The sequence below is a fragment of the Heterodontus francisci genome, chromosome 36 (assembly GCF_036365525.1).
Source record: "Heterodontus francisci isolate sHetFra1 chromosome 36, sHetFra1.hap1, whole genome shotgun sequence".
NCBI lineage: Eukaryota > Metazoa > Chordata > Chondrichthyes > Heterodontiformes > Heterodontidae > Heterodontus > Heterodontus francisci.
In genome coordinates this window covers 14,056,223-14,079,030 of record NC_090406.1, presented here as the reverse complement: position 1 = coordinate 14,079,030, position 22,808 = coordinate 14,056,223, and the positions used below count along the sequence as shown (strand labels likewise).

General features: G+C 42.8%; 1 protein-coding gene across 1 annotated transcript; it reads right to left on the bottom strand.

Annotated features, from left to right (window-relative positions):
• Positions 1 to 544: 544 nt before the first annotated feature.
• Positions 545 to 22,592, bottom strand: LOC137351359 (guanine nucleotide-binding protein subunit alpha-14-like). The gene is made up of 7 exons (XM_068015806.1): positions 22,445 to 22,592; positions 13,527 to 13,711; positions 8,388 to 8,542; positions 6,447 to 6,575; positions 4,981 to 5,110; positions 3,179 to 3,332; positions 545 to 732 (listed from the first exon to the last, which is right to left on the bottom strand). The coding sequence occupies exons 1-7, from the start codon at positions 22,590 to 22,592 to the stop codon at positions 545 to 547; spliced, it is 1,089 nt and encodes a 362-aa protein (XP_067871907.1).
• Positions 22,593 to 22,808: the final 216 nt, after the last annotated feature.

The following is a 22,808-nucleotide window of genomic DNA, read 5'->3' as shown; positions in this document are numbered from 1 at the left end:
ACTCATGTACTGGGATAATGGCCTCCCCTGTAATTACCATTTTACCTCTGAAAGGCTAATTCTGGGATCAGTGAGTTATTTATGTAAAAGTTAATTCCTGATTATGAAAAGTAATGAAGCAACCCAGCTTTTAAAAGCAAATTTCAGATGGTCGTGATGGTTGAATAACCTTAGCAAACACGTGAAGCTAATGACAGTTTTTTCATCATGTGACCATCACTTCCTGGTTGATCTTCTATTAAGGCGTTGCTGATTTCCAGCATATGCAGGGAGCTGTGTGCAAGTCCACATTAATGTTATCAAAGAACTATTTCCAGAAAAGTTTCATTTCCGTGATCGGTATATTAAAAAGAAGTCTGTACTTTTCAAAACTGTGGTGCAACAGCTGAGCGAATGAAGAAACCTGTGTCACTGATAGTGTCTATCTGGTTTTTAAGGCATTTTATGTGCTTCGTTGTGCTGAGTAGGGAAGGTTAAAGTCAGCACTTTTGCCAGGGGTACGTTACTTTTAGTGCATTGTTTGCTGTGGTTTCCTCAAGTCTTTCTACAATAAGTCCAGGTCTTGCAAGATCCCAAACAAGACAGTGTCCCTGACGTCCATGTAGACTTTGCGAATATTATCTGTGTCTGTGGCACAGGTGAAGTGCCAGTAGATTCTTCTCCCATCTTCAGTTTGCTCCATGTACATTTTTAAGATAAAGTTCATTGCAGCCTCAGCATTTCTTTTAGCACCTGAAGACAAAGAAAAATTTTATTTGTCAAACTGGATTTCAAGTTGTCTCGAACAGGGAAGAACATGCAAATGGTTGGATGTCAGGACCCAGTTATTCCACTTTGGTGAGAATTCATTTATAAGGAAGGAGGCCATTCAGCCCATTGTGCCCATGCTGGCTCTTTCAAAGAACTATCCAATTAGTCCCACTCCCCTGTTCTTTCCCTGCAGGTTTCCCTCTTCAAGTATTTATTCAGTTCCCTTTTGAAGGTTACTATTAAATCTGCAGTGCATTCCAGATCATCATAACTCGCCTCATAAAAATATTTCTCCTCATCTCCTCTAGTTCCTTTCAGTGGAAACACTTTCTCTTTGTTTACTCTGTCAAAACTCTTCATAGTTTTGAACACCTCTGTTAAATCTCCCTTTCCTTCCCCGCTCTAAGGCGAAGAAACTGAGTAGAATTGGGATGCTTATCAACATGCTGAGATTTTCTGCCCATCACAGATGTGTGCCCCTGATGCTAGGAAGACTGGTCATTCCAACTTGCAGTGGTGCGCACACATGAAGTGCTGGCATTGTGATGTGGCATCATGGTATACCCACAGGCACAGTTGTCACTTGTGTACGCAAAGACATCTGCCCATAAACATGTTGCTGCCATGGGAAGGTAAGAACGAGTGTAGGCCTTTCAGCCCCTCAAGCCTGGAACAGCGCACTTATAGATCCCAGGAAATCTAACGGGAGGCAGGGAAACCGAGTGAACAAGGAGGTCTTCTGGACAGCCTGTCTTTAAAATAGTTGCAGGGACTGGCAGAGAAAGAACAATATAAAACCAACTCATATCCAATTTATGGTTGGACATCAAACAGATATTATAAAGCCAAGCCATTGTTTACAATTCTGAGCCAGGGAAATTTTCATTGGCTTATGTATAGCATTCAGAAAATGAAGTAATAGATCAAAGATTTAAGATCACTGGCAAAAGAACCAGGGGACCTTTTTTAGTGCAGTGACTTGTTACGATCCGAAGGTATCATCTGCTAAAAGAAAATTCCATAGTGACATTCAAGAGGGAATTGGACATATATTTGAAAGAATAATTGTTGTGTTATCAGGAAAATGTGGAAGTGTGACACTAATTGTATATCTCTTTCAAAGAGCTGGGTAAGTACAATGGGCTGAATGGCCTCCTTCAGTGCACTTTAATTCTATCAAGTAACATAAGGGCTTGTAGAGGAGCACAACTGACAACAACTGTGTGATTATCCCTCTGCTGGAACCCTTCTCAGCATAATCAACCTGTGCTGCAAAGAAATAGCATCATAGTGTCTTGAATGTATGGGTCCATGAATCATCAACAAAAACAACATATTTATATAGCACCTTTAATGTAGTAAAACATCCCAAGGCACTTTGCAGGAATGTTATCAAACAACATTTTACACTAAGTCACATTAGGAGACATTAGGACAGGTGGCCAAAAGCTTGGTCAAAGAGGTAGACTTTGAGAAGCTTCTTAAAGGAGGACAGAGAGGAAGAGAAGCAGAGAGGTTACGGAGGGAATTCCAGGCCTTAGGGCCTAGGCAGCTGAAGGTACAGCTGCCAATGGTGGAGTGATGAAGATCAGGGATGTGCAAGAACCCAAAATTAGATGAGTGCAGAGACCTCAGAGAATCAGCCATTTCCATCTAACATAACATTAAGTTGCTGCCATAACCTTTCACTTTGGTTACCATTGTCAACATTGTTACACTTGTCAGCTAGGTTTCTAGAATATTGCTCTGCTATAAAGGCGCTTTAGTTATATTTCAGTTCTCAGTTAGGGTAGAAGCAAAAAGAGTATCGTGGGGAGACAATAACATGGACATTCACCATTTGGCCAATCACAAAATACTATAAACCTGCCTTAGAGAAGCTTAAAATTCATCGCCCCACTAAGGAAGAAGGAACATAGAAAGTGGATGGGTACTGGATTGGACATTAGTTTTTCATCCCTGTGACCTAGGTTCAATCTAATTCATTATTGAAGCAATGAAGGTCTCCACTGGCTAGAACAGTCCTGGCAGTTTCAATCCAGTTACAACAGACGTGTGTCTAAAGTGCAAAACCAGCCCTAACTTGGCAGTAGTTCATTCAGACATGTCCCAGGATCATTAGTGGAAATGGAAAAACATTATCACGCTGCAGTAGGTTTGCTCTTCTGAGATTGGCACTGAGACACATTGTTGTGGCAGAGTAGAGGAACTTTTAATATGTATTCAACAGTGGTTTACCTGACCTAGGAGTGTTTGATGCTGACATTGAGTTCCTGAAACAAAGATATTTTATTCCCCATAACTAATGTCTTTCACCTTCACCTTGAGCATATGTTTAGACTTATTTTAGTAAAAAGGAAAGTAATTAAACAGGGAAGACCCATATAAGGGAAGGAAAAAAGAGCGGGGCAAAGAGCTCTCTACTTGCCATCAAATTCATGAAAATAGTTCACTAAATGTGATTTAAGAATCTTCTCTTCCAAAATATCCGTTTTATTCAGGAAAAGAATGATTGATGAATTCGTAAAATAGTCGGACTTCAAAATAAAATGAAAGAGACCAAGGCTCTCCCTCATTCGGTTCTGCAACAAAAAAAAAATCACAGCATATAATTGATGAGAATTCTTCCAAATTTAAATTTTACAAATCTTGTGCTTTGATTTATCCTGTCAGTGTACATATGTGTTGCATTAAGTTTGAAAAGGATTTAATGTGACACCAGTGTCCATATTATTTCACAATTCTGTCAAAGCTGCATCTATCTCATCTGTAATATATTTTTAAAAAATCTTACATCTGTAAACACTTGCAGTTAATTTTTCTGTATTATAAATTCCTATGTCCACCTTCAAAATGGAAACTGCCCATGTGGCCAAGTTAAATAGCTTGTTGACCCATGAATGATGCTCTCATCCCATCAATTACTGTCACCACAGTTATGTTAAAAAATTCATTCTAGGGATATGGATATTGGCAGCAAGGTCAGCGGTACGTGCTCTTGAGAAGCTGGTGTGTTGGCCTTCCTCAAACTGCTGTAGTCCATGTTGTCATGCAGGCCCCCACCTGCCAAGAATGAGGCACATTAATTTTGCCACATGGACATTAAATTTCAATTTGTTGCTGGGAAGAAGGGAAGGCCTGTGCCAAGGGGGTGCCAGGCCTCTGGCTGGAAAGACACATTTACATATTAGCAGACAGTGCTTGTAGACAAAGGAGCTATTCCCTGCTCCAATTCAATCCACAAACAGACATCGTCAGGCCAGTTAATTACATGAATAAAAGGCTGTTGTAGAGTTTGAACTGAGAGCCTGCAGAAAGCTGTTTGCTCCTGGATTGAAAAGACCTCTCCTGGCTGGCTTGCCACAGCCTCTCCTGTCTGCTCCCATCTCTTTCTCACGGAACTCCAAAACCCACTGAAGACACATGAACCCCAAGAGAAAAATGTCTCCTACAGAGAACAAGGTTTAAGAAGAATACTGGGCCCCAACGAAAAGCAAGATCTACCTACAATCAAGGACTCTACAGTGAGCTTGAAGCACAGTAACAAAAAACCCTCTTCAGAGATTGCCTCAAACTTTTCCACTTGATTTTTCTTCTCTTTCCGTCTCTATCTGGCTTTGCCCTTATAGGTGGCGGAGATTGTGGGTTTGGCGGGTGCTGTCATAGGAGCCTTGGTAAGTTGCTGCAGTGTATCTTGTGGGTAGGACACACTGGTGGTGGAGGGAGTGTTCTGGAAATTGTTGAACTTTATTATTGCAGCTGACGGGCAAGTGGAAAGTATCCCCTTTGCATTGTATATTTTATCTGCACATGGTGTGCGCAAGGTATAAAAATCGCATGGTAGATATAATCACATTGATCTCGGCTCATTTTTTCAGCTCCATTTTAGCAGGTGCATCTGCAAGGTATGAAATGCATAGGAGTCCAATGAGTTACAAATCAGTGGTAATTCAAAGATTGATATCAATAACACTATTTGAATTTGAAACCCCAGATGCTGGTGTGTTTGGTATTGTTTACTGTGACTTAACATCCAGCTTACATTCAACATCTAGTTGCCTCAGCTGGCTGGCTTAAAAAGAACAGATGAGACAGCCAAATATTAAGTGGAAACTGGATCAATAAATGAGCAGTGGTAATTCCCAATAGTTCAAGAGGGAAGCAGAGGCCTTTGATCCGTTGGCTTTACACAAGGGACTCCCAATGTCCAAGGATGCTCATCAATCTTACCTCATTCTCACTCTCTTCTAGGACTTGATCATATTCACTGAGGGATGCCAGGAATATAACTGATCTGACATTCTCAAAGCAATGGATCCATTTCCTCCTTTCAGACTTCTGTCCTCCAACATCCACTATTCTAAGAGTTAAAGAAGAAACTTTGAAGACCACTATTCCAATCAGTAACAACGATTCATCACAGTGTACCAAAACATTCGATATCATTTAAAAAGAAACACATGGAAGTTAATATTGTCTTTAAAACATAGCCAGAAATAACAGGATTAAATGTGAAACCATAGAATACTTGGTTGGCTTTTAAATGTTAATTTTTTTTTTTAAAAACTAAAATATATTTCTCCACTGCTTCTTAAATTCTACTTAGTGGCTCTAGTTAGATTTAGTAGAACCTTATTCAATATTCAGTTAAATAAACCCAATGCAGGTAAACGTATCCCTGTAGGCATAATGGTGCATTCCTGGTGCACTCAGAGAGCACAGGTCGGAAAATCATGAGCGTGCAGCTCTGACATTCCATCCTACCAAATTAATATCAGAAAATCATGGACTTTGGCCCCAGCTTCCTGATCTTATTAACCCTTTCAGTTCCAGCACTGAACCATGCTCACATGTTCTCCATTAGTGAGGTTTGTTGATTACAATGCATTCCTGTCCAGAGCTATAAAATGCCTTACACCTTTGGATAGAACAGAGACCATCAATCTCACTGTTCACTTGGAAGCTATTTTCTCTTCACAATAGTACCAGCTATCGGGGTTTATCAACACCCTGCTCCCTGCTTGCTTCTCCTACCATGTCCTGTTTCAATCCTTTCAGTCTGGTTCCGTTATGTCTTCTGATCCCTGTGAGAAAGGAAAGTGTAAGCTACAGAGGTAATGAGAAACATAGCAAGTGAAAAGAGAAGGAGGGGAAGAGAGAGGAAAAGAGGGAATGAGAGACAGGGAGAGGGTAAGTCAGAGATACATTGAGAAGAAATGTGAGGAATGGTATGACATGTATTAACAGTGAGGACTGTAAGTGAAAGCGAGGAAAGCAAGGTGGAAAGAAGGGAAATGATACAAGCAAAATGCAAGAATGAAGGAGGGAGAAAGGGAATGAAAGTGGGAGGGAACATAATCTTCAAGAAATAAAGCATATTGAAAGTTACATTGCTGATCTGGGTTTCAAGCTTCCTTGCAATGCACAGTTTAGTTACAGTGAGAGTAACTCTGCACACACTGGAAAATTAGATTTAAAATATAACTATTGGTGCACAATATATTTTTCCAGCTCTTGAAACATTAGCCACCTCTGCACTAAGAGATATATTTTCCTCTATTCACTGTTAGCAAACACAGCAGGGTGATTAAAGAGGTTTTTGCTCACTTCTTTTGCTCAGATTAGTGAGCAAGGTGTATATACCCCCAACAACTATAGGCTTTTCTTCCCATTCGCACAAAATGGTTTCTAAATACCTTAAGGATACTTGATGCATGTTAAATGAATACTCGTTAATGCCTGTGGTTGGTACTCGAACCCTCAGTACGTCTTGATCGGTTGGTATATAATCACTATCTGCAATACGATCAATGTCAGTCAGATAACTGCAAAAGAAATAAACAGACTAACATGAGCTAGGGCACCAGTAGGATGTAAAGGAACGTATTCGTAGCATGGTATCCTCAACCTCAGCATACTGATACACATTAAGATAGACCAATTGGTCAATGAAGGAAATCACAGCAAAGATGCATCATTGAGATCTCGGTGTTGTCATGTGATGACAGCCATGGGCTCTTCCCAAAGTTCACAGTGCCAGGTCAGCTCCTGTTTCTTCTTGGCACGAGCAGCCTATAGAGTAGGCAAGGATAACGCTTCAACTATTAAAGGAGAAATTTCTTAATGGGGATTGTCAAAGTAGGAATCTGCTTTATAATATTGAAGCATTCCAATTCTGGGATTTAATGCAGTTGGCGACACTAGGGTTAATTTTAACCCCTCATGATGCGTGGGGGATGGGATCAGGGAAGTAAAATTTCAAAAATATGAAACCTGACACCAACTGCCTTGAATACGCCTACTTCTGGTTTTAACAGAGGCAGATTGGAGGGGTGAGAGTAACCTGTTATCCAGAGGCGGGCCTGTTATTTAAGTATGTTAATGAGGCTGTGCACCTTATTATAGCAGCCAATTAGATTTAACTTTTATGAGCTGGGGTTCCCAGGGCTCAGGGATCCCAGCAGCTGAAGGGAGGCAGCATAAGCTGGTGAATAAGTAGCAAATGTGCCTTTTCAGGACTACTTGGGGGCCAGGCAGAGTGGAAATGCCTCTGTCATCCCTGGAGTCCCAAGCTAACCTGCTTCACTCCCCTCACCTCGATCACTTCAACCCTCCTGACCAGCAATCCAACATCCAGCCCATGATCTCCCACCCAACCTACAATCTGTCCCCATCCCCACCCGATCTCTCCCTCCCTCCTTTCCTTCCCTCCTCTCCATTCCCCAACTCTCAGCGCTGGTCTTCCCACCCAACAGCCAGCCAACCTCTCAATCTGGCTGCCAGCTTGGAAACCAGGGAGAAAAAAATCAAATGAGTGCTGTTAAACTCAGCAGGACCTCAGTGTTACCCACATTTCCGAGTTTCCCAGCCACAACAAACGCTCTCACTGACCTCTCCCCATCCCACTCCCTCCACACCCTCCTGCCCCCACCTCCCTATAAATATCTGGGCCACTGGGTCGGTTTTTGGATGGGCATCAGCAGCTGCTCCACCCACCTGATGACTAATGGTGCTGGTTATAGGCAGTTAGTCATTTGGGAGGGACACAGATTGGCAACAGAACCTTAAAGAAGACGGCTAAATAGGTCAGGCCAATGGAGCACTGATTGGGAAATACAAATACCAAGCACTGAGGAATTAATCTTGAGGAAGTCTCAAAGGCTTACAAATACCTAAAGGAATGAAGAAAACATCATTACCACGCCTGCCTCCAGCTTTGCCTAAATGCAGCTTATGATCCCTTTCAGTAGCACTGACAATGGCTGCTCCCAACCAGCCGCACCCGTGGTTTGTGGGTGGGGTCAAGGACGCAGCGGTGGCAAAATGCTACAGGTGCCCTAATTTTAGCATTTGACCCCTATTTAAATATATTAATAAGGCCACTACATGTCAGTTCAAAAGCCAATTAGATTTATTTCTGGAGAATAACGGGACTGAGGGATGAGGTGAGCAGGTGGGTAGCTGTGTGCTGAGACAAGCAAGAACACAATGTAATTGCTGAGGCAAATTTCTTCCATTCCTGTATTATCAAAATGTACAGCACAGAAAAACAGAAGTAAAATGCAAAGACTGAGGTAGTTCTTAATTTTAACTGAACTGTGCATGACCGAACGTCTGAAAGGAAAAAAAAGACTTACTAATTTGTCGAGTCAAGCAACTGGTACTCCCGACGCCGTTCATAGCAGGTCTTGATTCCTGAATCATTCCATAAATTTTTAATCGCGTCCGTGTGCTGTCTTTCAAGAGTAGTGATTTTATAAACTTCTAATTCCTTTATTACTTGAGAATTTTCCTGTTGAATTAAATCAGAATGCAAATGGTAGAAATAGCATAGATTTGATTCCAAGATTTCCATTACTCAGTTTGCTACGAAATGCATTTGACAAACCCTAAATGGTTACCACAGTAGAAGTTAAACAGAAGGAGGTGCTACTGCACCATTACTGGAGGGAGGGTGTAATTACAGTGTGAAAAGTTTACATAAGTATTTAGAAACATAGAAAATAGAAGCAGGAATAGGCCAGTCGGGCCTTAGAGCCTGCTCTGCCATTCATTATGATCATAGTAGATCATCCAACTCAGTAACCTGTTCCCACTTTCTCCCCATATCCTTTGATCCCTTTCGCCCCAAGAGCTATATCTAACTCCTCGAAAACATACAATGTTTTGGTCTCAACTGCTTTCTGTGGTAGCAAATTCTGGGTGAAGTAATTTCTCCTCTTCTCAGTCCTGAAAGATTTACCCCGTATCCTTAGACTATGACCCCTGGTTCTGGACTCCGAACATCCTTCCTGCATCTACCCTGTCAAGTCCTGTTAGAATTTTATAGGTTTCTATGAGATCTCCCCTCACTCTTCTGAACTCCAGCGAATATAATCCCAGGAATCAGTCTGGTAAACCTTCGCTGCACACTCTCTATAGCAAGAGCATCCTTCCTCAGATAAGGAGACCAAAACTGCACACAATATTCCAGGTGTGGCCTCACCAAGGCCCTGTATAATTGCAGCAAGACATCCCTGCTCCTGTACTCGAATCCTCTCGCTATGAAGGCCAACATACCCTTTGCCTTTTTTACCACCTGTTGCACCTGCATGCTTACCTTCAGCGACTGGTGTACGAGAACGCCCAGGTCTCGTTGCATATTCCCCTCTCTCAGGTTATAGCTGTTCAGATAATAATCTGCCTCCCTGTTTTTGCCAGCAACGTGGATAACCTCACATTTATCCACATTATACTGCACCTGCCATGCATTTGCCCACACACTTAACTTGTCCAAATCACCCTGAGGCCTCTCTGCATCCTCCTCACAACTCAGTTTTGTGTCATCTGCAAATTTGGAGATATTACATTTAGTTCCCTCATCTAAATCATTAATATATATTGTGAATAGCTGGAGTCCTAGCACCGATCCCTGCGGTACCCCACTAGTCACTGCCTGTCATTCGGGAAAAAACCTGTTTATTCCTACTTTTTGTTTCCTGTCTGCCAACCAATTTTCTATCCATCGCAATACACTACCCCCACCCCATCTCTAAATAAAATAAAACTTAAAAAGGACTATAATGTGGAAAAGTGTGAAGTTATCCACTTTGGAAGGAAAAATAGAAAAGCAAAGTATTTTTTTAAATGGTAAGAAACTGGGAAATGTTGATATTCAGAGAGACTTAGGTCTCATTGTACATGAATCACAGGAAGTTAACATGTAGGCACAGAAAGCAATTAGGAAACTGAATGGTATGTGAACCTTTATCATAAATGGATTGGAGTATAAGAGGGAAGAAGTCTTACTGCAATCGTATAGGGCAGGGTGAGACCACATCTGCAGTACTATGGACAGCTTTGGTCTCCTTACCCAAGGAAGGATATACTTACCTTGGAGGAAGTGCAACAAAGGTTTACTGTCACTGGGCCAAAATCCTGGAACTCCCTCCCTAACAGCACTGTGGATGTATCTACACTATATGAACTGCAGCGGTTCAAGAAGGCAGCTCACCACCGCCTTCTCGAGGGCAATTAGGGATGGGCAATAAATGCTAGCCTTGTCAGTGATGCTCACATCCCATGAATGAATAAAAAAAAACTAGACTGATTCCTGAGATGAGGGGATTGTCCTATGTGGAGAGATTGAGTAGACCAGCCCTATATTGCCTAGAATTTGAAAGAAAGAGAAGTGACCTCATTTAAGCATATAAAATTATTAAGGGGCTTGGCAGGGTAGATGCTGGGAGGATGTGTCCCCTGACTGGAGAGTCTAGAACAAGGGGTCGCAGTCTCAGGATAAGAGGTCAGGCATTTAGGACTGAGATGAGAAATTTCTTCACTAAAAACGTTGTGGATCTTTGGCATTCTCTACCCCAGAGGGCTATGGATGCTCAGCTATTCAAGATGGATATTGATAATTTTTGGATACGAAGGGAATTAAGGGATTTAGCGATAAGGTGGGAAGGTGAAGTTAAGGTAGAAGGTCAGCAATGATCACATTGAATGGCAGAGCAGCCTGGAAGGGACAAATGACCTACTCCTATTTCTTATGATCTTATGTTCTTACAATACTCCCAGCAGGGAATCTGAGGGATTGGTTACTCTGTACAGCTGGACTGTGAGATAATCATGGAAGAGGGTTCTGAAATTCTATTGGTCCCTCATATCTGATTGCTGATGGAAGGTGTCATTGACAGTGCTATCAAGCGACACCTGCACAGCAGCAAGCTGCTCACTGACGCTCAGTTTGGGTTCCACCAGGGACATTCAGTTCCAGACCTCATTACAGCCTTGTTCCAAACATGAGCAAAAGAGCTGAATTCAAGAGGTGAGGTGAGAGTGACTGCCCTTGACATCAAGGCAGCATTTGACCCAATGCGATATTAAGGAGCCCAAGCAAAATTGAAGTCAATGGGAATCGGGGAAACTCCATTTGTCGGAGTCACACCTGGTACAGAGGAAGTTGTGTTGTAATTTTTGGAGGCCAAACATCTAAGCCCCAGGACATTGTTGGGGTAGTGTCCTAGGCCCAACCATCTCCAATTACTTCATCAATGACCTTCCTTCAATCATAAGGTAGAAATGGGGATGTTTGCTGATGATTGCACAGTGTTCAGTATCATTTGCGACTCCGCAATCCCAATTCTGATGAAAGGTCACCGACCTGAAATGTTAACTGCCTGACCTGCTGAGTATTTCCAGCACCTTCTGTTTTTATTTCTGAGGCACATTGTTGGGATTCTGCAGAGTGAGCTTTACTCTGCATCTAGCTGTTCTATACCTGACTCAGCTTGAGAGTACTTGATGCTAACTTTGGGAAGTGTTCCGTTCCAAGTACTAGTATTCCTCGCCTTGATGAGCATGAAAAATAAAGAGAAACAGGAAAAGGCCATTGGGCCTTTCTTTAAAGTAATATCTTGCTGTTTGACTGGAGGTACCAGATTTCACACATGAAAGAGATACTTCAGCACTGTCGAGTCTCACTCCAAAAGAGCACTGATAACCTTTCAAGTTGTTAAGTACTTGATCTTTATGTGGGCTCCACCAGAATCCTTTTTATAGAATGAAATAATTTCAGAAGTGAAGCAAGAATCGCTTTCACTCTCCTGGTATAATGTGATATTTGCACATAGCTCTAATGTTGCTGTGGATGTATAGAATTTGTAAAAGAAATACATTATTAATAAGGTCCAAATGAAATATTTTCCTTTCTATCTCCCTTTCTATGTTGCCTGTTGTCACAGTTGATAAATGCTGGCTAGCTGAACTAATACATTTTACTGGCAAAAGCAGATAGAGGATTAATGGTGTGAGATTACCCACTTGAGATTGCCTGGAAAGAAAATAATTTAGTCTGAGCAAATACCTCATTCTGCCAAACAGGTAATATTTCTGTCAGTATCCTGTTCCTTGTTGCACATGTAAATTTATACTGAAACAAAATGCCTGTAGTTACAAAACTCCCTGACCTCATTTTCCTCCTTCTTCCAAGTACCTCTTGTTTATAGAAACATTCTGCAGTGAAAGGCCAATCTTCCACTCTACATCACTCTTTTCAAAGTTCAGGAAAACATCCCAATATTTTAACATGTAAGCTGTCCTATGAATCAAAATGCAACTCTTTCAAAAAATTGTTTTTGAGATGTTGGCCTTACTGGCAAGGCCTCATTTATTGCCCATCCCTGGTTGCCCTGACAACGTACTGGTAAGCCTTCTCCATAAACCACAGTGGTCCTCGTGGTGATAGGGCTCCCACAATGGTGTCAAGACAGTGACCCAACACAATGAAGGAACTGTAATATATTTCTTAGCCAGGACAATTAAGTAAGAGAACCTGGCAATAATGGTGTCTCAAAGACATTGCTGCTGTTGCCCTTCTGGTTGTAGAGACTATGGGGAAGTGAGGGACTGTTGAAGTAACCTTGTCAGGTTGCTGTTGTACATCATGTAAATCATAGATACTGCAGCCATAGTGCACTGGTGGTCAACGGGGTGGGTGGAGTCCTTTGGCAGGACCAGCAATAAATCAAGCTGCTGTGTACTAGACTAGGGGAATCCTGCCCTTTGGATAAGATAATGGGCTGAGCTCCTGTCTGCCTGTTTCAGGTGAATATACAACATCTCGTAAATATTTGAAAGACAGCAATGAAGTCTCCTGGTGTCTGGCCAACATTCCTCCTTCAACCAATGCCAGCAAAAAGAGATTTACTGTTCATTCATCACTTGCTGTTTGTGGAATGCTGATAGCAAGAAGTGGCTGCCATGTTTACCTATGCAACATTCACTCTTCTGTAAAACAATCAGCCTGAGATGTTTCAATGACAGTACGAAGTGTTACTTAAGTACAACGGTTCTGATAGTTAGGGAACTAGAGTAATAATTGAGTAATAATATTTACATCATTGATTTTCCTTTTGTTCTAAACATTCTTCCAATTTGAAAAAAAAAGTTGGTGCTGATTTTCCAAGTTCCCATTGCCAACACATATAGAAAAACTGCAGACATTTCATCAATGATTTATATTAATTGTGGCATCATGCCAACATTCTTCCACTTGCAGTTGGTTGATAGGTGTGGCTGACGGGGAGCTCCCAGCCAGTAGACTGAACTTAGAAACTGACCCCACACCATCCTTATTTCTTAGGGTTCTCATACAGAAGATGTAATCGAAACTGCTGTGTAGGTACAGACAGAACCATCATTACATGAAAAGATGTTCCGATCCCAAGAAAGAAGAAATTAAAACCAGAAAATTTACATCATCCATTTTTTAACGTGACGCATTTTGATCTTACCTTATTTTCCTGCTGCTGATATTGTATATTCAAGGTGTCCATAGCTCTTATAATGGACTGTATTGCAGTGATTATGTTCTGGTAGACCAACTTTGCAAAGGCTTTCCTGTCTTCTTCTGAGTATCCAGACCCATGGATGATTCTCATCTGTTTGATGAATGTGCTTTTGCCACTTTCTCCAGTGCCTGGTTTAAAAGAGGCACCAAGATTCAAATTAGATTGCTCAGTTATTACAGAATAAGGAAAATTGCTGAAGTTGGCACCAAGAACATCTAAGTTCTATTGTATTATCTTATACCCAAATTTGCTCCATGGTGAGTCACTGATTTCACAGCCTTCCTGTCATTGGGAAGTCATGGCCAAGGAAGGGAGATGTTTCTCCATGGAAAGGGAAGGGAATTTCAGGGAAGCACAGACAGAGACCTTGGTGCATGTCTCCATCATCTTGTCTCTGCTAGAAAAGGTACATGATCTGATGATGCTTTGTGAGGAGAGGGGGAAATCGAAAGCTCCAGAGAGTGTAAATGGGAATCCATCCTGGTGACGGCTCTTTATTTCTGGGATCCTAGGCTGGCCATTCCAGAATCAAAATCTTAAACATCTCTGATACAGTGTATTTTAGTGAAGTGGTTACAGAGCCATAATAGCAATGCAAAGGTCAAGTGTTCAACTCAAATCATGGCAAGATATGATACTGAATCATAATTTGTGTGTTGATAGCAGAAAAAAATAACTATAAAAGCTGCTGGATTGTATAGAACACTTGTTCCAATGTAACTAACCCATATGACACCAATTGAACATGACCTTGATAAAAAAAAATAAGCCCATTGCCATCTTCTCAGAGCAACTACAAATGGGCAATAAATAGAAGCCTAGCCTACCAAAGTGTCAACTGTGGCTTGGTTGGTAGCACCTTTGCCTCTGAATCCAAAGGTTGTGGGCTCAAGTCTTGCTAGAGGGACTTGAGCACAAAATCTCAGCTGATGCTCCAGTGAAGTAGTGCCACATTGTTCGATGAGACATTAAACCAAGCCTCCATCTTTCCTCGCAGGTGGATGTAAAAGATACCATGTAAGTATTTTGACAAAGAGCTGGGGAGTTCTTCCCAGTGTCCTGGCTAAAACTTAACCCTCAGTCAATACTCAAAAACAAAAATCTCAGTTTGTGGGAGCTTGCCGTGTGCAAATTGGTTGTTGCATTGTGCTACAGTACAACAGTGACGACACTTCAGAAATACTTCTGGCTTTAAAGCATTTTGGTACAACCTGGGATCAAGAAAGGAGCCATAGAAATGCAAGTCTTTCATTTTTATTAATATTTCTCGAAGAAATAAAACACATTTGAGTGGCTTTTTGTTTGATCCTCAACAACTGTGGCAACTAGAAAAAGAATTCAAGGTGGGAGCCATGCAAAAAGCACACAGGGAGTAGCGGAACAAGGTAATGAGCATGAAACCCTCCTCCCACTCCAGTGCACCAAACTCCTAGGGAGTTAGATGTTTGGAAGAGAGACCAGATGGCGAGGGAAACAGACTTCCTCCCTTCCATTAAAAATGTCCTGGACAATCGACCCTACTTAAGACTAATGTAAATAGTGGCTGGATCAGGTACAATTACAAAGGTTATTATTTAAGCCATTTATCTGTTACATACTAATTTACAACATTGGCACTGCAAGTGAACAGGAAAAGGAAGTGAATGAACTCTGTGTACTGTCAGTAATATGATATACAATGGCAGATTAGCGAAATGCCCCACTGTCTCTTGTATCGTGTGTGTCTACATTACAAGCCACTTTAAGTCAAAGCAAATACACGTGAAACACTTTGGGACATTTCCAAAGGTCCTTTTCTTATAAGTAAAGGTGCACGAGATGGCAAATCATCGTGGCTGATCAAATTTTTGATATAGGTGTATTTATTAAAATTTGTAATCCAATCCAAAGCTCATCCCCACTGCATAAGATAGGTGTCTCAATAACCCATATGTAGATTCAGGCCATAATAATAGACAGCACTAATGTAAATATGATTCAATTATGTACAGTAGTACCTTATACTCTATGGACTAATAATTGAATATGGCCCGTTTGTGGGTGAGGAGATTTCCCTGCACCTGATCAAGATAATGCAGGTAGCACGCAAAGTCTGCTCATCTCCAAAATTGCATTGTGCAGCCCAGCGCTAAACATGCTGCTGATTGTACGCTCAGCAGGGGGCATAGCTTTGTGTAAGGCGAGCATGAGTTAAAGCTAGCCTGCACTTCTTAAAGGGGCAGTGCATTCTGGCTGCAGGAGGTGTTTCTTACAAGGAAGAATGAGGATCAGTGCAGCAGCAGGCCAGAGAGAGGGCTCCCAGATTCCCTGATACAGCTTTGGAGGTTAGTCCAAGATGTAGAAAGGAGGTGAAAATGTCATGTTTCCACAGGAGCCAAGAAGGACCTCCAGGCATATAATGTGAAGGGAATGGGAGCAGATCGCCACACATAAGCAATCTGGCCCCAAGGACCTGGCTGCTGTGCTGGAAAAAGTTCAGTGATCTCACAGGTCAGTGAATGCATCTTCAAATGCCATTTCCTATCCGCCACACTATCAGTTTTGCACACTACTCAATGCACCACAGACCCATTATTCACGCATCAAAAATCTCTAGCTATTAGGACTCATTCCTAACATTCATGTGCTCTAATTCACACTCACACACCTACCACTGCTGCAAACCTAACACCCACATCTCACAGCTTCCACATAGTTGCAGCTATGCCAGGCACATCACCGAAAGACATTGCAACATCTCACTGATGCTCTCCCTCCCTCTTACAGGACAAGGTGGCACATAACAAGAGGGAGCAGTGGAGGCATAGCTGCATCTCCTGAGCCCCTTGGAGGAGATGGCATGGGAATTATTGGTGCAGTAGTCACTGAGGTCTTTTAACTGGTTTCACCGAAAATATCCATGATGACAGTATGGGTACAGGGCCTCAGTCATCTCCCTGATGCAGCTATGGATGGCGAGCTGAGAGATGTTGCCAGCTCTAGCCTGGAGGGATCCTGAGGTGTAGAAATTGAGGGCCACAATGACCTTGACAGCCACTGGCAGCACTGTACTCCTCCTTCTCTGTGCTGCAGGTCCAATTGTAGGAGGTGGCACGGTTCAGTGACCACCTTGTTGATGAATCATAGCCACCTCAGTCACTGCTCCTGACAGAGGTGGGGGTGTGAGTGCTGTCTGAGCACCCTTGCTGGATATGACCTTGAGAGCCCTCTTCCTCTTTCTTCATCTTTGCATAGCTTCCCCTCTCTGCTGCCTCTGTCATGCTGCAGCCCAAGAGGGCCAGCAGACATAGCCCCTGTGACTGACAGCAAGCTTTGTGCTCAGAGGCCTTCAAAATCCACTCAGCTCCTTGCAACGTTCCAGCATCATTCCCTTCTGAATCAAGCAACCTACACGAGCTCCTCCAACAACTGTCCACAGTACTTACACTCACTCTGCAGCAGCAAAAGTACCTCACCTCACAGTCCCATGGTGATGCCTTTAAATAGTACGCCTCAGGGTTGGGTCGGGGGTGGGTGTCCCTCATGCAGCCAAAAGCGTGTTCATCCCGTGCATGTTTAAGAGAGGGTGTTAACAGGGCATGTGAGGTCCAAAATGACAGGTCGGGCACCGAATCAGCGTTAGGCGCTGGCTGAAGTCATGAACTTCCCCCTTTGGATGCTCCCACGCTATCGCCCTTCCAAACATGGCGATTGGCATAGACTGCGCCAGAAGCAGACCTTCCTCCCCCCCACAATTTTTATCCCCTCGGGGCTCCCATAGCATTGAAACCAGCAATACTATGGAGCCCAATGTTGCAGCCCCTTATCACCACTCTAGCTAAAATCAACTAACTTAGCACAGACAATGCAACACAATTGAAGAATGTGACAATTACATTTAATGAAAGCTTTGTTTCTATATATATGTTAGAGAGAGAGAATTTTATATATATAACCATTTTTTGTATTCTGCTTTTCCCTTTTACATAATTTTATGTCACCATCTGTCTCAGTGCTATAGGGTTTGGTGCCACTGGTGGCTGTTCTGCATAAACATGGTCAATCTTTATTCACGTGACATATTCTTAGCCTCCTCCTTTCTAGTAGAGAATGCTGAATGATCTTCCTCATTTGGACTTTTCCTGTAATCCAGAACAGAACAACCACATCTGTAGCGCTTGAGATAGCTAACAGACGAAAAGAATTTAATTGTTTCTGAAAGGAGTTGATTAGGAATAGGTGTTGAGACTATAGGGATGATTATAATTTAAGATTAAATATGTAAATATAGTAAAGGCTTCCCTGGTCATTTTCTGCGATAGGTGGGAAGAATCTTGGCTGTGGAAGGCAGCAATGTACAGTTGAACGGTGGAGATATTGACACTTTTTGCATATTCTCAAATCTTACTTGATTACTTTAGAAAATCAAAAGGTATCGATGCAAAACTTTCCATCAGGAGACACAATAGTGAGACTGTGACAGGGTAGATTGCACATAAACTGGTAGGAACAGCCTTGATAGATTGAATGAACTTTTCTCAATCCAGATGTTTCCTTTACATTATGAGCTCTGCCTGCAACATGTCAGTTTTTTTTTTAAAGTGTTCTTTCCAATCTCCATTAACTGCTAAAGGCGTAGGTTTTCAAACTGGCGTTCATTTTGCTAATGTAGTAATGTGCATCATAACACTTTACACTCAGGCAAGACAAGAGTCAAATGATGCCTCAAGGAAATGGAAGCAGGAATTTACAGCATTTGATTTCAGCTGCCAGGAAGTCACACCAGAGCTTGAGGCAAATGTACGACAGCCAGCAGGTTTTTTATGTTTACAAACAAGTGCGTGACAACGGGAAAACCTGTTTAACTGCATTGTGTTCCCAACAGTCACTAAAAGGGAGCAGGGAGTTCAAGTATGACACTGATGGAGTTGAAGACAATTACGCGAAAGCAATTACTTACTGGTCCAGACGTATGTTTCTCATTGCTATCTCTGACCCTCCCTGCTCCACTGCTGGGAAGCGCATGTGAGCATTGGGCGAGGGCATGTTTATGCTCCATTGTGTGATTCCCTACAGTCAAATAGCTGCCAAGATTCACCGCCTATGCTCAGACATGAAGAGCGATGTATCTGAGGGACTACACCTCAGACTGAGCCAAAATACTTGGGAGGAGGTGGAGAGAAGTCAAAAATACATATTTTTTAAAATTAGACTTTTACTTATTTTGCAGTAGTTACAAGTATTTTCTTACAGTTATATGAAGGTGATTTTTAAAGGTAAAAATAATGTTCTGGCTAAAAAGGCAATGTTTTACTGTATGGATGTGAAATAAGAAATATCTGATTAAAGGAACAAAATAAATAAATGAAAATGCCTTTTTTTAATTTGTTCTCAGGATGTGAGTATCAGCATTTATTGCCCATTCCTAATTGCCTTTGAGAAGGTGGTGGTGAGCTGCCTTCTTAAACTGCTGCAGTCCATGTGGTGTAGGCACATGTTAGGAAAAGTGTTACACTGAAGGACTGGTGATATAGGTCTAAGTCAGGATGATGTGTGACTTGGAGGGGAACTTGCATGTGGAGTTGTTCCCATGGGTCTGCTGCCCCTGTGCTTCTAGGTGGTAGACATCACGGGTTTGGAAGGTGCTGTCAAAGGAGCCTTGGAGAGTAGATGGTACACACTGCTGCCGCTGTACACTGGTGGTGGAGGGAGTGAATGTTTATGGTGGTAAATGGGGTGCTGATCAAGTGGGCTGCTTTGTCTTGGATGGTGTCGAGCTTCATTAGTGTTGTTGGAGCTGCACCCATCCAGGCAAGTGGAGAATATTCCATCACACTCCTGACTTGTACCTTGTAGATAGATGGTGGACAGGCTTTGGGGAGTCAGAAGGTGAGTTACTCGCCACAGAATTCCCAGCCTCTGACTTGCTCTTGTAGCCACAGTATTTATATGGCTGGTCCAGTTATGTTTCTAGTCAATGGTAATCCCCAGGATGTTGATGGTGGGGCATTGAATGTCAAGGGGAGATGGTTAGATTCTCTCTCTTATTGGAAATGGGCATTGCCTGGCACTTGTGTGGCATGAATGTTACTTGCCACTTATCAGCCCAAGCTTGAGTGTTGTCCAGGTCTTGCTGCATGCAGGCACAGACTGCTTCAGTATGTGAGGAGTTGCAAATGGTACTGAACATTGTGCAATCAGTGAACAGCCCCATTTCTGACCTTATGTTGGAGGGAAGGTCATTGATGAAGCAGCTGAAGATGGTTGGGCCTAGGACACTACCTTCAGGAACTCTAGCAGCGATGTCCTGAAGCTGAGATGATTGTCCTCCAACAACCACAACCATCTTCCTCTGTGCTAGGTATGACCCCAACTGGTGGAGAGTTTCCCCCGATTCCCATTGACTTCAATTTTGCCTGGAACTCCTTGATGCCACACGCAATCAAATGCTGCCTTGATGTCAAGGGCAGTCACTCTCACCTCACTTCTGGAGTTCAACTCTTTTGTCCATGTTTGGACCAAGACTGTAATGTGACCTTGAGCTGACTAGCCTTGGCGAAACCCAAACTGAGCATTAAATTGAGGATTCCTGGACTCTGCTAATTGTAAAAAATAAGTGATAACTGAAAATCTCTACCTGACTGGCTCTGTCTCTAGGTGCCCAAGCGTGTGACAGCTCACTTTACCACAGGCTTTATCGGTACCCAGCTGTGTGGCACCTCACTCTACCACAGGTGGTGGCTGTGCTTCCTGCAGCTGATGGTTAAGTAGTAGCTTCCACCTTACAGGGACTGCAAATCTCCAATCTGGCTCCTTCCAAAAGGTCAAGAGAAGAGGAATTGTGGCTGTAACTATCCTGCAGCCATTGATCTGAGAATGGAATCTGACAGCCTTTCTTAGACAGTAAATGGGCCTCAGCCTGACCATCACTGAGATGCTTGTGCACTTCAATATATAATCAGAGATTCATTGTCTCGGTGGCTTAATTTTTGTTGTTGAATGAGAGTGGTGGGTTTACCCCACTTGGTTCAAACATTAAAGAACAGCCCATGCAATGTTTGAGCACTGCACAGTTATCCAATGGATCTTTATAATGTGGCTTCACACCAGGTTAGGGTTATAGGGTAGACAGTCGAAATCAGACTGCTGGGAGACAACCTCTTACCAGAGATCTCGTGCTTTGATTCCAGTAAGTTTGAGTAAAGACCTAGCACTTGAGTTTCCAAGACTACTTTTCATATCAACATTCATGCAATTACATGTCAGCGGTGGCTTAGTGGGGAAGCACTCCCTCCTCTGAGTCATATGTTGTGGATTGAAGTTCCACTCCAGAGATTTGAGCATGTAATTTAGGCTAATGCTCCCAGTGCAGTAATGGTGGAGTGCTGCATTATCGTGGGTGCTGTCTTTCAGATGAGACATTGAACCAAGGCTATTTCCCCTCTCAGTTGGATGTAAAGCTACCATGGCACTATTTTGATCAAGGCAGTTCTCCCAGTGCCCTGACCAATATTCACCCCTCAACCAACATGGCTAATACAGGTTATCTGGCCAATATCACATTGCTGTTTTGGGAGCTTGCTGTGTGCAAATTGGCTGCTTCCTTTTCTACATTACAACAGTGACTACACTTTAAAATTACTTCATTGACTGAAAAGCGCTTTGGGACATCCTGTGGGGGTGCAAAATGCTACAGAAATGCAAGTTCTTTCTTTCACTTCGTGATATTTTTATTCGCTGCTGTACGAGGATAATGTTACAATTTATCTCGTGCTTCGCCTATTGGGAGTGTATATTAAGTGCGGAGATGAATGGATCATCTATTGGCAGTAATGGAAGGCCCATCACTGTGAGGTTCCTTGCACCCCAATTCCCCAAGCGGCTGAATTTTATGTTGCTGATGCTGATTATGGCGGCGGACCTAAAAGATGGCGGCCCGCACGCCCAGGTTTTACTCCGCGGAGCCACCGTGATATTATACGCAGCGGCTCATTTACATGGCCGGGTCGGACCGCACCCCCCCCCCACCCCACCGATGATGTGGAGGGAGCAGGCGAGTCGTCCCCGGCAATGGTGCCATTTTTAAAGGGATTCCAGCTGTTATATTTAATTTAAATGTTTAAAGACACATGTATTTTAAAACTTATTACAAATAATTAAATAGATGTCCCCAGCCCCTCTCCCCAATAAACTTGCATATATCCCTTGCCTTTCCCCGCCCCAAAAATCCTCACCTTGTGTACTGGGCCTTTCCCCCCCCTGCCCCCCCAAATTGTTCACAAACTTTTAACTTTACCCCTTCCAACCATCCCCTCAACCAATCAAAATAGTTTGACCCCATTCTCCCCCTCCTGTACTGAGAAACATACCTCCTCCCCACCCCCCCTGCACAGGTGTTGTGCCTCGTTTCCCCGGACGTGGATCCGAAGGCGCTGCCGTGCCGTCCGTCGGGGATGAAGGTCCCATCGCCGAGCAGCAGGGGGGCCGCCATGAGGCCTCGCCGCCTGCGGTGAAATCGGGACGGGCCCTGCCAGTGTCAAGATCCATGGCGGGCCTCATCCAGGGCAATCTTCATGCCCCCCGCCACCCCCCCACTCCCGCCACAGATCCTGACATCGAGGCCTCTATAAAATCCAGCCCCACGTGTGCAAAGTTCTCGTAACAGGAGCGCAAATTCATAAACTCTTAACTGCAAGACGAAATAATGAAATCTGAATATGATCTTACATTTGATTTTTAAGATGTAGGGAAACTTTGACAAACTCCTCCCTCTGTTAGGAAAGGAAATGTTTAATCAGCATTTTAAACCTCCTTGTAAAATACAAAGCAGCATTATTAATGATGGAAGCGTGTTAAGTCGACACCTCTCTCTTTCCACTTACCTAGAATTAGGAGTTTGAGTTCTTTGTTCTGTTTTTGTTTCTTTAATGCCTGGTTGATTTCTTTGTTGATAGCAGATGCCACTTTTTCATCTTCCGACAGATAACAGCAAGAGCGACAGCAAGATAGATAATACAGACACGAAGCCATACTCGGTTGGAAAGCCTTTCTGCTCCCACGCAGTTCAAATTGGCCAAGATCACGATGAAACTGACCAAACTTTCCTGAAACTAACTCAAGCAATTGACCTGCCAGAATGGGGTCAGACTTGGTCTGGTGTGTTTTTTCTTCTCCAATCTAATACCATCATGCAAAGTTTTCTCTTTCTAAATGAATGCGAGCATAAAAAGGTTGAGAGAAAGAATT